Consider the following 14967-nt stretch of genomic DNA (forward strand, 5'->3'; position numbering starts at 1 on the left):
GTGTCAGGACTAAACATAAGCATCACGCTGCGTGATTCTACATTTTAAAGACTGTCAATAAAACCTAACAGTGACAGCAGCAACGGTTTTTCATGCAACACCCACCCCTCACAGATCTTCTTCACCCGGTTCTTCAGCTGGTCACCCTGGAAGAAGATGATGAACACTGACTTGTGGACTTGGTCTCCCTGTTGAAAGGGAACGAAACATTAGATAGTGCTCTGTGTTTAACCTCACATGTATTATTCATCTGCTTTATTATCCCATTCTTGTTTGAAATTCTGTTCTCACTACTACTCTCCACAACTCCACTGCTACTATACTCACTGTGGTGGGGTCCTCTAGTGGGTCCTCGATCTCTGCCTTCCTTAAAAAGACATTACCACGGCACACCCTCCACAGCATCCGCTCAAAGGTGGGAATCCTCTCCCTGCTGATCACTCCGGCCACAAAACTGCACAGACACGAAACCAGCACGACAGAAACGTCGCAGCTTATAATCCATCACAGTTCACAAGTGACAAATGTGACCTTGAGATCCACTAAGACACAGGTGTCCAACTCCAGGCCTCGAGGGCCGGTGTCCTACAGGTTTGAGACGTGTCCTTGATCCAACACAGCTGATTGAAATGGCTCAATGACCTCCTCAACATGTCTTGAAGTTCTCCAGAGGCCTGATAACGAACTCATCATTAGATTCAGGTGTGTTGACCCAGGGGGAGATCTAAAACCTGCAGGACACCAGCGCTCGAGGCCTGGAGTTGCCTATCCCTGCACTAAGGGATCAGGATCATATATTTGATGAAATTCTGACGAGTACTGTGCCGACACGCCTTTAGCCAAATGAGCTAAACATGCAAACTCCCAGAGAGAGCAGTTATAAGAGACAACAGTCTCAGTACTTCTTCAGTACTGTGGTGAGCATTTAGCATCTAGCTCCGCTTGCATCAGCAGATAAGGTTGACTTTTTCTGATGTTTAGACTGACTGTAGTTCAGCAGGTACAGCAGGTTATCTACTAATCAGAAGATTGACGGTTCGATCCCTGCCTGCTCCAGTCTGCCTGCCAAACACTGTTCAGCAAGATGCTAACCCCAAATTGCTCTCTGATGCATCCAGTGGAGTGTGAGTGTTAGAGAGAAAGCCCTTCTGCTTGTGTGAACGAGGCGCGTTGTATAAAGTGCTCATAAGAGGAAGTCCTTTCACCATTAACCATTCCTTCACTGTGGAGTTTATAGTTCTCCAGGATCACTAACCATGAGAGATCCAGAAGATCATTTTTAGTTTTTAAATTGATGTTACTTTATACATTTATCCTTATTATTTACCCCAGTCTGAGTGGGGCCCCGCGGCCCCCCTCACTACCCTCCATCAGAGCCGATGACTCCTCCAGCAGGTTAGGATCCTCCATCTGCCAACAAAATAACAAAAAACACCTCATCAGGTGTAGGAAGTTAGCAGTTAGGCCCATGCATCACACAAAGACTTTTGCACTGCCGCTGCAAGGCCTGTAACAGATGCACAGGGTGTGAAACATCAAATAAAGAGTTAACGCATGTTCCAGTGAGTTACTGCAGAGTGCTGTGACTACTAGAACCATTCTTTTACATTTTATGTTCGAAAGACGTTTTTAGGTCAGCTAGTCACAAATTTGTTGCACAGACTCATGTGACCTGGAACAGAGCAGGTGCATGGAATGGGAAACTGAAGAAGCGTATAGTATTTGTTTAACAGGAAAGTGATCCTGATTAAATAAAACAACGAATACATCACTGCCAGAGCGCACACAGTACAACAAGGACAAAGGCAGGACTGAGGCCATACAGCATAGACACACAAGGGAACAGGTGTGCAAACATACAGGTGAAAACAAGGCAGTAAAACTGAGTGCAACACACACTGGACAACAGACTACCAAAATAAAACAGGAAGTAAGGTAACACAGAGACACCGGGAAACAGGAGCTCCACACTATAACCACGAACAGAACTGGGACCAGGCCAGGACAGAAAAGACCCAGAGCAGCTGGTTTGTGGGTCTGTCTGCATCCACTCTGGTGCCCAGTAACAGAAAAGCTGGCCTCACATTAATGACTGACTCTGATATTGAAGTTTTTCCCATCATGCTTTTGCAGTTAGTTTTGGGTCCTTTGCACTGTGGTGTGCTGTGTTATCAGTGTCTGAGCCCTTCACTGCACCACTGGTCACTTTGGTTCCACCCGTCCCAGTATGTCTGTGTACAGACTGTGAGAGTAATCAGTGGTTTGTTGTAAACTAGGCTAACGGTGGCGGTAGACTCTGACGGGGACACACCTGCCTGAGTGTTTCTGTCCTGGTTACGTGTTATGAAAGGGTTTTTTCCTAATCATGGAAATAATTCTGCCATCATGCACTTTGTCTTCTCTCAGGCCTGTTGGTGCATTCAGTCATCCATGTTGAGTTAACCGCCTCCTGCCTGTCTGACGCTGTAGGTTTATCCAGGCTAATGATGCCCGCCCTCACCTGCACTAACATCTCTTTGAGCCTCGTATTTAAAATTACATTTAAAAGCTGCGAAAGGCATGAAACACAAAGTCAAGACTTTAAATCAACTTCAGACGTTGTGTCTGCTTCCTCTGGCCTCACCAGGCCTGCACCACTGACAGCTGACTGATCTGCTGTCAGTCCACTGTCCCAGAAACTTGAAGGCTGTGGACTGTTTATGGACATAGCTGCAGTTCTTAAATAAAATCTCTCAAAAATGTCTTGAATTAAAGCCAAAAGTCTGCACTTCAATGAGATACTCGATGTTTGATTTACAATCCAGTGTTCAGAGGTAAAACTGCAAAACTGTGTTTGTCCCAAACATTCTGGAGGCACAGCAGGCGGCTCCAGACAATGTTGTAGCTGCAAATGGTAAATGGCCTGTATTTATATAGCGCTTTACTAGTCCCTAAGGACCCCAAAGCGCTTTACATATCCAGTCATCCACCCATTCACACACACATTCACACACTGCGAAGCTAATGTCATCGTCTGCTGTCTGACAGGGAACTGCTGCCTTAATCGATGCATAAACAAAGCCACTCTAACACTCTTTGTTCTTCTGTGTAGTGTACGTGTGAACAAACCTCGTTAAAAAACTGCTGCGTTCGATGGAGGATGTGTTTGAGCTCCGTCAGCTCCAGGAAGTTCTTCTTCAGGGCTTCCTGGTTGGTGTTTATCTCCTTTAGTTCATTCTCCAGCTTCTCAAATGTGGCCTGCCAAACACACACAGTTTATTGTGATAATGTTGATACGTTATTTTGATAGATACAACATTTTGTACCAACTCAATAAAAGCAATGGACAAGAAGGAAACACTGTTTTGGAAATGGCTGATTACCTCCAGATCAATCATGTCTCTGGGAAAAGGTACTTCCGGGTTCTCTCCAGTGTCCACTGTCGGGATGTTGGCTTTTTTGATCTCCTTCTCAACAAACCCTGTTCATCAAGGAAACTCAGTGATTACCTCGTTACCACAACAAGGGAACAGAAAGTGAGTCAGACTCAGCAGCACTCACTCAGCTTCCTGTCCATCTCCTCGCATCTCCTCACTTCATTCACAAACTTGCGCTGGAACACGTTTACATCTGGATTCAGCTGTTGTTAGAAAAAGACCAGAAATACATGTTTCAAAATGTATTATTGGAATTTGGCATTCACTAAAACCAGCTTACACCATGGTAATCAAAAATGACTTTTACATGTCAGTGTCAGTCTGGCACCAATCATACTCACATCTCTAAACTGGACCATGCCCAGTTCTCCCAGCTCGCTCACACAGCAGTAGGCTGCCTCTGACTGGAGAAAGAGCTGGGCCAGAGTCATCTCCTCACTTCTGAACAGTTCCCCCATGATGACCTCTGCACTCCACCTCAGCTAGGATCAACAAACACTGCAGCAACGACAGGAAGGTTCAATAACAAGTACACAGTGCACAATAACTAGATAATATAGCAAATATACCATAGTCTCATTATACTTGGCTGCACTCTTCAGACTTTCCTATAATAAAGCGTAGTATGGTTTCAGGTTTATACGGGCTGCAGTTACTAATCATTTTCTTCAGTGTTTTATCTGTAAAATAATCAAATAGTTATTTGTGTCTTTAAACTGTTTGAGCACGGCTTCCTCACAAGAAAAAATATTGTTGGTCATTTTGAGAATAAAGTGGGAAATCTGTTTTGAGAAAAACACTGAAATGTGGATTTGACCGTTGTTGTTTGGCTGCTACAGCCTCTACACAATGAGATGCAACATCCTCCTGATTGTATGAGGGTGTACCCATGGATAATCTTGCATCTGTCCATTATCAGCTCATTTTGTACAAGCTCCCAGGGACGCACTTTAAACTGCACGGTGCTGATGGAAGCGTCCTACAGCAGCAGGAAGTCAAATAAGACGAGTGCACTGTAAAAAACAAAAATCCCACTGACAGGCCACAGACAGGAAACACCACACACACCTCATAAATCGTATAGAGGATGAATGCGCTGGCAGGAGTCTGGTTTTAGCAGGTCTATGTCTCACTCGTGTGCTGTAAGTAAACGGATGATGCTAGAACAGGCTAAAGATGCTAATGCGCGTCTGTCAGACGGGCACTAGGCCACGCACGACAGCGGGCTGGGCTCCACACCTCAGGACGATGAAAGCCACATAAGGAATCACCGGGATTAATAATCATCCACGTCATAAATGTAGTTCCTGTTGGTGATTCGTGCATCAACAGAGGCTTACGGAGCATCGCTGACGTCACTGCATCCCTGCTGATGCAGCTCTGTCCTTCACTGCTCAAGGACGCTGCTGGCTCAGGCCTACAGCCGCTTCATTCACACTCATTTTAAATATGAATAACTATAAACAACGACGTAACTCCGCTGTGTGGCAGGATACCAAGTGCCCCACAGCCTCATCCCGTGCCACCTCTATGAGAACACGAATCACTGCTCGTAAAACTAACCTTGAAACAGACCTCACTGCAAACACAGAGGAGCTGACCACCGCCTCACAGCTCACACGGACAAACGTGGACTGTGGTTCATAATCCTCAAACACCCACCTCCACAGTATCTACACTCACCTCACAAGCTGCAGCTCGTCAGCCCTCTCTTCACACTTCAGTCTCCTCCTGGATGCTGCGGTGGTCCTGCGCTGCGTCAAGTTAGATACACTTCAGCAGGAAACATGTCCGATGGGAGGATTTCAAAGTAAAATGACTGTATCTTTATCTCAGGGATTTCTTTCGTTTTGACGATGGACATAGAAGTGATATTCGAACTTACACATCTCAGATGTGAAGGATGTCCTTCCGACTGCGCAAAACACGCTAATACAGCAAATGGGGAAATCAGTTCAATGGGAATATATTTTGAAAATGTTGAAGGTGATTCATGGCTTTTCTGCGGGATACATCCCTTTGACCTATCACAGTGTGTGGGGTCGATTCTTACTGCTCAGTCCCACCGAGCCCTGATGTCTGAGCATTTTACATGAAGACACAGAAAACACTGAAAGAGCTCAAAAGCCATCAAGAAAACTTAGAAGCTTTGCATCTACACATCGTTTTTAGCTCCCAAATCTTTCATGAAGAGCTGCATATCAAGTTCTGGTTAACTGATTGTCATGTTCTTACTTGTGCCTATACGATGTTTATTACTACCAGCTAAAGAGCAGAGCTACCAGAGCCCCTCTTCTTAAGGTCTAACAGATGCTGTGTCCACGACTAGCCAAATGTTGAGTCAGTACTAATGAGAACCTGTAGAAAGTTTCCTATTACGAAAGCCACAGTAGTAGTTTCAGCATCTCTCAGTTCCACATGGTGCAGGGTTTAAATCAGGACACTGGGAGGCTGCCAGTGAGCAATTTTGGAGCATGGAATTCCCTTAATGTACATAAATTACCACAGCAGACGACTGCATGGAGCAGCTTTCTGCCTCATTGTGTGTGCCATGTGTTTTTCATAACGTGTGCCATGGAGATGCCTTCAATAACCAAATATGACTGTATAACTGAAAGATGTTGGCTGGATTTCCACAGATTTAAAATCAGCCTCTTTTAAAAATCATATGTTAAAAGATTTTGTTCTCACAGCTTCTTGACTGTTATTATGAAGCAGCCCAACTTATTTAAGTAAACAGCTTTTACCTTTGGGATGGCTGTCATGGCGCAGAGGGCAGAGGTATCCTGTCATCATTAACCTTAACACTCAAAGTCAGTGCTTCAGTAAACTGTCTGTTCTTTACACTGACTCAGTCATAGATATGTACATTTGCAAAGTTTTGTTGCTAAGATTAGATTAGAAGAGATGAGAAATAATTTATTTATCCCAGAAGCTGGGAAATTATTGTGGCACAGCAGTTAAAGCATGAAAACCAACCATTTACCAACTCATTAAGATACAACATCAGAGAACTAAACAGGTCAGATGACAAAAACAAAAATAAAATACAGTAAAGAAGGAGTTTAATTAAATAAGTGTTTGTATGTAAACACTCCACTGTGTGTCTGTAGCAGTTTCTGGGTTGAGTGCACTGCTGGGGTAGTTTTCACATGGCAGGTGAGCATGTTAAAATCCTATTCCATGCTTGCATGCCGTGGGGCAGGAACTGAAGAACAGAGCTGATCAGCTGATCACTCCATGGCTCTGAGAAAAAAAACACAAAGACATCATCTACAGAGACAGTACCCCATAAGGAGACAGCTCTCCAGCAGGTCATGGCTGACTGGAGCTCCATCAGTAAGGACATGGTGATCCTGGAGACGAGTCATCCTGCAGTATGTGAACATGAAAATGAAGTAAGACTTGGAGCATACCTGCTGAAGCTGTTTCTGCTACTTTATAGTCCCAAATCAAAACAACAGTTAGCTCAAAGCACTTCATATTGTAAGGTGAAGACCCTACAATCATACAGAGAACAATCAGATGAGCCTCTGTGAGTATCACTTGGCAACAGGGGGAAGGAAAAACTCCCTTTGAACAGGAAGAAATCTCCTGGAGAACCAGGCCCATCTACAGTGACCAGTTGGGGAGGAAGACAGGAAGAGAACCAGAGATTAATAATGATTAGATGTAGAGTGGTGTACAAACACAGGTGAGTGAAGAAGAAATGCAATCGTTAGTCTGCCTGCCTATCGATCCCGTTTGTCTGTTCTCCCGCTACGATCAGCTGATTTCAGCTCGTGTGTCAGAGGAGGAAATAGTAGCGCAGTTTAGAGCACATGGACGAGACTTTTATTATTGTAGGAGAAAGGACGAGAGCGCGATTGTAAAGTGGAGACTGCTGTGGGACAGAAACAGCTGCATCATACTGTTAACACAACTTTGGCTCTTAGCAAGCACCTGCACAAACAGCATGCTAACTCTAATAGCCAAGAACGCAGAGTGATGCTGAAGCTGAGGAAGTGCTGACCCAGCACCGTGATAACCTGAGCTGCTGCTGAACAGCAGTCAGGCTGCAGCTTCCGTTTCTACCTGTTCATGTTTGGTAAATGGCCTGTATTTGTACAGCGCTTTTCTAGTCCCTAAGGACCCCAAAGCGCTTTACACAACCTGTCATCCACCCATTCACACACACATTCATACACTGGTGACGGTAAGCTACATTGTAGCCACAGCCACCCTGGGGCGCGCTGACAGAGGGGAGGCGTTTCTACAGTAGAATCACCGTGACAACCGTTATGAAGTCTCTTTGTGCTGGTTTTCATCTTTGCTTTGTGCTCATACCGACACACAGAGAAAGATCACGTGTGAGGTCATCAGGATAGGATTGTGTTGGTGTGTGTGACTGTAGCCTGTAGGTTTATATTGTTCAGTGGTAACTATGTGACAGTGTTCAGATCTTACAGAGTAACATGAAAGTAACGAGTAGTACACGAATGTCTTTATCCTGGGTGTAATGAAGTAACGTACTGCATTGCTTTTAAGACAAGTGTTCTGTGTAATATGTGCGTTAACTTTTTTAACATCACCGATCACAACAAAGCGGGGGACACCTCCAACATGCACGAATGTTTGATCACACAGCATGTAGTTAATGTGCATGGATGTAATGTCTTTGATATGCTGCTGAGAGGTGATGGTGACCCTCAAACTGGAGCCAATGAGAATCGATAAGGAATCGAATCGATAAGTGATATTGATAATGAATTTATAATCACTAAATTCTTATCAGTTCCCATCTGCATAACTGTCACGATTACGAGTGCATGACTCAAACACAGGACTCTGAATGAGTTTATTTACACAGGTGTCACCAGGTGAGATTTAAACATATATACAGTGCTGGGGGGACGAAGCTGGGTCCAGGGCAGCCAGGGGAAGGTCCAAACTCCTCTTCACACACTGACTCACGGCAATCCACACAATAATCCAGTCCAAACTCACTCTTACGCTTATCCACTCAGGGTCCACGGGGAAGGAGAACAGGCCAAGGTCCAAGGAATCTATACACAGAGAGAGGCTGACGTTAGCACTAGGAGAACACAAGGACATCACTGGGTTACACTGAGGAAGTAGCACAACGACCCAGGAGGAATCAGACTCGTCTGAGGCCTTAGGTGGGAGCAGTCAGTGATGGATGCAGGTAAGTAATCATAATGTCCCGTGCCCTTTGTAACCAACAGCTGCACCTGTAATGTGCTTTATAGTACGTCCTCTTTAGTATTGTTCCCCGCTCCTTTTAAATTGCTCCTAGGTGCATAGGTGGATGTTGGTTCATGATGTGAATAATCCTGCTGATCTGACCCAGTTGCAGATGCAGCATTACTTCCTGTCACAAATTACACGACAGTGCTTGAAATGAGGAAGATTTACCAGATGGTAACCTGACTTTCAGAATATTTCCTTGAGACATGTTTGATATGTCACTTTTATGGCATATGATATGTCACTTCTTGGTTAGGAAAGACATCATAAATTTCCTCCACAGCACCTCATGGTAGTTTTCTTTTCTGTGGAGAGAAGTTTATACTTTATCAGCGTCACGTGTAGAAAGAAATGTCTTTGGAGCCAACACAGCCAGCGCTGATTTAAGCCTCAGTCTAAAAAATAGTTGGTCTGAACTTGTGCTGCAGTCTAAACAAGGCCTCAATCTTAACTGAACCCCAAAAGGGCCTGATCGCTAATTTCAAGCTGTTGTTGAAAACTTTGGGACAACTTACCCTAATAGTGTTAAAGGTTAGACTTTAGAACTGTAAGCTGTTAGCTTTTCCAAGCTGCTTTCTATTCTTTGTGTTTTTCATCCACTGCTGGTTTCCATGTTGTGGAGAGCAGGGAGACAGGAATGGAAACAAGAATAGCTCCAGCTTGGCATTCCTCCTTCGGCTGTGCCTCAGCTTGTATACCAGCAGATCAGTGCAGCTCTGCTAACTATTTCAGCCATGCTGGTGGGACAAGGCTAGGCCATGTGGGTGTGCCATTGAGTCATGAGGGGCTGGACTTAGGTGGAGTCATACTGAAATTTGTAAATTTAGGGAGGAGATAAAGGAGGGGTGTGAGGAGAGGAGGAGAGCCCAGTGGAAAAAAGGGAGGGTGGGTTGGAAAAAAAAAGCGCTGCTGGCTGTAGCTTGACTGGAGGATCTCTCTGCCTGGTGAGCCATTTACATCCTAACGCTCATGTGGTCACATCCAGCATCGCTCGGCTTCCCCTGATCACTGGCCTGACTCCAGGAGCTTCAGACAGAACGGACAGATAGCCGAGAAAGACAGGCTCTATGTATGTGTGCTGGAGAGGGATTAGAGAGTTTGTAAATAGGAAGTAAAAAAGAAGAGGCTGCAGAGCAGAGCAGAGGAAGACGCAGGTGGGAAGATAAGGAGTGAGAAAGTAATCCAGAAGAAACTGTGGTGAAAAAGGTTGATTACACTTTATAAAATCTACCAACATGGCAGCCATGGAAGCACTGGAGTTTGGAAGTGCCCAGCTGGAGCCTCAAACTCTCACTGAGATCTCTGATGATGAGGTTAACCTTCCACCTTCAGATGATGAAGACAACGCCCTTGCTGCAGCCAAGAAAGAGCTGTCCACAATGGGCACAGAAGGGGACGCCGCCGAGGACAAAGATGATGGCGTTAAAGCTGATCCACAGGTTAACGGGGTCATGGTGCTCTCACTGCTTGACAAGATCATCGGGGCAGTGGACCAGATCCAGCAGACCCAGAGCGGGCTGGAGGCCAGGCAGCAGGAGATGGAGCGTACGGTGACCAGCATCCAAGGCGAGCTCACAAAACTCACCAAGAGCCACAGCACCACATCCAACAGTGTCAACAAGATGATGGAAAAGGTGCGCAAGGTGAGCGTCAATGTCAAGACAGTGCGAGCCACGCTGGAGAAGCAAGGAGGCCAGATCAAGAAGCTGGAGAACAACGAGGCGGAGCTGCTCAAGAGACGCAACTTCAAAGTCATGATTTATCAGGTGGGAGAGTGTTTGTGTTTCAGTATGTGTTAGTCAGTTTGATGTGGGAGTGAAACCCTGAGAGATGGGTGTGGTTCATGGATGAACCGAATAACCGAGCAGGGTTTTGGTTTGTGAGCCATATCACTGAAAACTCCTACAAAGGTGGTTTAGTCTGGTGAAGAGGTTGCTGGGATGCTGGGGGCTTCAGGGAGTGGTTCTTACTGGAAGCTGCTTTCACTCTCAGACACACCAGTAAGACTTTTCTCTGGACAGATGATAAGAAAGAAAGTCTGACCTTTGAATTACTCTGACTTTGCAATGTTGCTCAGAATAATCACTTAAGATGGACAAAAAAATGCAAAGATAGTGTTTTTGTTGTATAGACGTGCCCTCGCATTGCATTTCAAACACCACCCTGATCATCCTCAGACTTTTAATTTCCTGAAAAACAAAAAAAATGATCTTTTAACAGAAACGTTGTGTTTCTGCATGGAAATAAAAGCAGAGAACTGTAATTATTATGTAATTATTATGTAATTATTACCAGGCTTTGCAAAAGGAACCAAATGCTTGTGGAACTGCATTAGAGTGAAGCGATCAACCAATGACAGCATTAGACTGAGGAGGATGAATAGCAAACAAGAGTTTGTAAATCATGAACCAAATGACTCCAAATCACACTTAATAATTAAAGTATGAGCCAACAGAACAAATCTAGAGCGATGGTAACAATTTATCAGAAAGCACAGCTTCCTCTCTTTCTCCAATTTATGATACATTTCCTGAGTTCACCCGAGGTCTTATCATTAATGTCCTTTCTACTGGCATTAAGTTATTAGACGACACAGGGAAGCAGAGATCATGGCTGTGTGTGTGTGTGTGTGTGTGTGTGTGTGTGTGTGTGTCTCTGCAGCTCCACCTTCTCATCACCAAAACTACAGCAGTTAAAATGAATATGCAGCTTCAGTTTGCAGTACAGGTGGCCTCCAGGTATCTCTTCCATAGCATGCTGTATGTAGGACAAACAGCCTTCGCCTACTGGCAGCCCAAGTCAGACGAAATCGGTTCAGAAAGTCATTTCACTCTTTCCTCACTATTTCTAAAAAGATGGAAAATACCACGAGCATGCGTCAGGTCCAGTTTAAAGCAGAGGATTGGGGGCAGATGTTTCTTTTAAGAAGGAGCACGTTTTTTTCTTTGAGGGGAGCTGAGGAGAGCCCTGTTTCTTTTTTTAGCTTGAGAGGCTGCACTGTGATGTGTAATAGCTTGCAGCTTTTTGCACAGTGGCGCGAGAACATTCAGAGTTTCCACCCTTGACTCAGACATCGTGGCTTGGACCCACCTCACTCTCTCTGTTTCCCTCAGTCAAATGAAGGCTCCATCTTAGGCGCTGCAGACTGCCTGACTGCACACGGTCGGACTTGAACTCTGTGCTAACAGACTTACACAATGCTGCTGGCGTCTGTGCCTCGGTGTACGAGTATAAGACTTTTTTAGCAATCAGCAGATGAGCAGGGCAGGACTCTGAGTGAAAAACAAACTTATCTTTTCATCACATATGAAGGAATTCAATGACTGAACTGTTTCTCAATCTGAGAACATCGTAAATCTACATTTTAATTAGTCCCCGATAAATTGCTGAAGTTGAGGGCTGAAAGCTTCCAAAACAGTCTGTTTGGAATATCAGAGGTTGGGATTTTGCTAACGTTAGCCAAGCGCCCTGCCCCTGTGGCGAGAGAAACTCCCCCTGAAATGCCAATCACCGGCTCCCTCGCTAACTCAAAACACTGGCTTTGGTTACAGTTGCCAACTATGACATAAGATCAGATTCATCTTCATTAAAAAAGCAAAGCCACAATGTGTTGTTCTGTTTTCAGTTTTCTCTGCTCCTCTGTTGCCCTTTCAGGGCAGATTCTTTTTAAAAGTCAGACAGTAAACACTTGGCCAACACCCCAGCATGGGACACACACTGATACTTGGAAACATTAACACTGTCAACGTCTTCGTTCAGTCTGAACACAGAGGGCAAACAGATGTGTGACAAATTAGAGGAAAAAAAGTGTCTGAATAATGTTTTGGGCCCTCGTGTGAAGAGTGATCCCCCGACGATCCTTCAGGTCTCCTGGTGGAATACCAACACTGTTCATGTTCACTCAGTGTTTGGATGAAGGTGCTGTCTATCATGCAGATCAAAGATCATAGGAGCTGAGGGCACCGTCATGCTGGAGGTGACCGGACATATTCTAAACTGTTCTTTATTGTGTATGGAGGGTGGGGCGGGGCAGCAACTAAACTTAAAGTAGAAGTGCATGGAACCACCAATGGACACATAGAGAACAATCACTCATATGCATATTTTCAAACATCAAATGTGCAACATTGTTTCCACTACTTGTAAATCATTTGGGGAAAATTTAGGATATTGAATCTCAGCTGCAAACGCTGCAGTGTATCAGGCTTCCAGCGCTCACAGGAAAACTAATCTTTTATGGACTGGTTCTACCTGAGCACCCAAAACGCTTTACACAACTTGCCTCATTCACACAGGCACATCTAACATCACTGTCACACACTGAGAGATGCATCAGAGAGCAACTTGGGGTTAGGAGATAGTCTGGCATCCCAGGAATCAAACCACCGACCTTCCAGTTAGATCCGCTCTACCTCCTGAGCTATAGCTCATCCTATATCGCAGCATAACAACATGTAAAAGTCTACATACTGATGGCTGTGCAGAAATATGTGCTGACGTGATTTCTGTGGGTTACCAGCATCAAGGTGACATGTGGAACATGCACCACATTTAAGCATCACCATGAGCTTTACACAATGCTGCTGTTCAAAACAATATACACAAAAGCAACATCTCATTTCACACGTGCGGTCCAGTGCAAGCTAACAGCCATGCGGCATAAGCAGTACACAGCATACTAACAGCATTAGTATTCATTTAAATGGCTTTACTGCATCTGCAGTGCTAAAAATATATTTTCACAGCTTGGATTGCTTCACGTGCTGTGTTGAAATGTTATTACAAAATCAGGACGTAGCGGTCTAACCCCGAGGCTCTGAGCGTATTTGCAGCCTAGAAACACACAGCTTTCTGATGTGTCTCAGGTATTTCCCACTTTTCACTCACACTTGTGCTGCTGGTACCCTGAGGAAAGGCCCTGGCCTGGTGCTCTGCTGGTAATAAAAGCACAGTTGCTGTTCCAGGGGCCGGCTCACACAGTGAGGAAACAGCACGAGGGCTTTGTAGTGAAGCACAGGGGGCTGAATCTGTGCTGTAGTCTGATGCCGTCCCTGCTAGGCCTCCCTCACAAGCTGAGATTGATATAAGTGATGATTTCACCATGAGTGAAGGCTGCCATTGATTTCAGGTGTCATGTATAGTTTAATATATATGTAAATGCACCCTGGAAGACTAATAATCATGGAGGATAGCAAGATTGTGTCTTTCCTGGGTTTTATGACCTCAGTCATATTACATTCTATTACAGCCAATCGAAAGTAATGCCACCCCATGCTGCTGGCATGTGTGACGAGCTACGATACAATGTGTAGGTGGAAACTAACCAGAGGGCGTTCTGTCAGCACGTGAAGCACCTGCCTCCCTGTTAGCATGAGCAGCAGCTCTCCTCCTCCGGTGTGTGTTTGTGTCAGCCTGTGTGCGTTGGGCTCATTGAGCTGCTTGTCCAGCAAGCCTGAGATTTACTCTCTTACATCTGTGTTCAGTTCCTTGACAGCTGAGGCCATACGCTGCCAGACGAGAGCTTACTGCACTCAGTGAGGATCTGGCCTGGAATGTGATACTCTACACCACAGTAGCGTGTGAGAGCGCTGAAATGCAAGGTGCACTGATAAGTTTAAAGAGTTTACACGCAGTGAAAATGATCACCTTGCGTCTTGCATTGTTTTGGTTTCCTGGCTCGTATCTTTAAACCCCATCAGGTTTCGGATGCAGCTGACCACAGGAAACATCATCACAGCTCACAGCTCTACTCTCCCACCATCACCAAAGTACACAGCATCTTTTTCTTAGTCCACATCACACTTGTTACGTTTCACATCACTCTGGGTACTCCTTCAACAAAGTCTTTCTACAAGCTCCTCTCATCACTCCAGCTCTGCTCTGCTCTCTCCCGGGGCTTCCTTCAGCTTTAATCATCAGTCACATTTGTCTATTTTAACTTAAAGTAACCGCAGGTAGCAAAACTCTGTTGACTTTAAACTTTTCTCAAACTCGAGGCAGCCAGTGAGAATAGAGGTTTAGGAATATCTGCTACTGACAGCAACACAGTGATGTGCTGTGTGGACGCAGCTTTAGCTTTTATTATCTTGTTGCTGCAGATGTCCATGCTGTCACACTTAAACACACCATCAGCTCCAGTGACCTGCAAAAAAATAACTTGACAGCCAATCAGTAGCTAAGAAAATGTGCACCCACTGATTACTGATTACTTTGCCTTGCTAATACCCGGTTCTTGTGTGAAGTTTAATTTTTGCAGTTTTTTAAAAGCTCAGTCAGACGTCATGTTCAGGTCGTGGTGCTGAGT

The 14967-nt window shown here is 44.9% G+C and overlaps 2 protein-coding genes across 6 annotated transcripts in view; one reads left to right on the forward strand and one right to left on the reverse strand.

Moving 5' to 3' along the window:
- LOC120737749 (V-type proton ATPase 116 kDa subunit a1-like) overlaps positions 1-5235 on the reverse strand; it is a 29635-nt gene extending 24400 nt beyond the window's left edge. For 3 of the 4 annotated variants that reach the window (XM_040038608.1, XM_040038607.1, XM_040038609.1), the window contains exons 1-7: positions 3758-3874; positions 3541-3619; positions 3363-3460; positions 3109-3237; positions 1328-1410; positions 328-454; positions 106-188 (exon numbers count right to left, since the gene is read on the reverse strand). In XM_040038608.1, coding sequence (XP_039894542.1) covers positions 106-188; positions 328-454; positions 1328-1410; positions 3109-3237; positions 3363-3460; positions 3541-3619; positions 3758-3874 — 716 coding nt within the window. Of the gene's footprint in view, positions 1-105; positions 189-327; positions 455-1327; positions 1411-3108; positions 3238-3362; positions 3461-3540; positions 3620-3757; positions 3915-5099 lie in introns of those variants that run through there. The other variant, XM_040038606.1, reaches the window with a different exon arrangement.
- LOC120737756 (caveolae-associated protein 1-like) lies at positions 4547-10871 on the forward strand. 2 transcript variants are annotated; one of them, XM_040038617.1, is made up of 4 exons: positions 4547-4558; positions 7478-7482; positions 9594-10439; positions 10795-10871. In XM_040038617.1, the coding sequence occupies exons 3-4, from the start codon at positions 9899-9901 to the stop codon at positions 10854-10856; spliced, it is 603 nt and encodes a 200-aa protein (XP_039894551.1). In that variant the 5' UTR covers positions 4547-4558; positions 7478-7482; positions 9594-9898; the 3' UTR covers positions 10857-10871. The 2 variants fall into 2 exon arrangements, with proteins under 2 accessions (XP_039894551.1, XP_039894550.1); XM_040038616.1 differs by lacking the exons at positions 4547-4558; positions 7478-7482 and having other exon boundaries at positions 9556-10439.
- Positions 10872-14967: the final 4096 nt, after the last annotated feature.

The sequence above is a fragment of the Simochromis diagramma genome, unplaced genomic scaffold (assembly GCF_900408965.1).
Source record: "Simochromis diagramma unplaced genomic scaffold, fSimDia1.1 OVJJ01000617.1, whole genome shotgun sequence".
NCBI lineage: Eukaryota > Metazoa > Chordata > Actinopteri > Cichliformes > Cichlidae > Simochromis > Simochromis diagramma.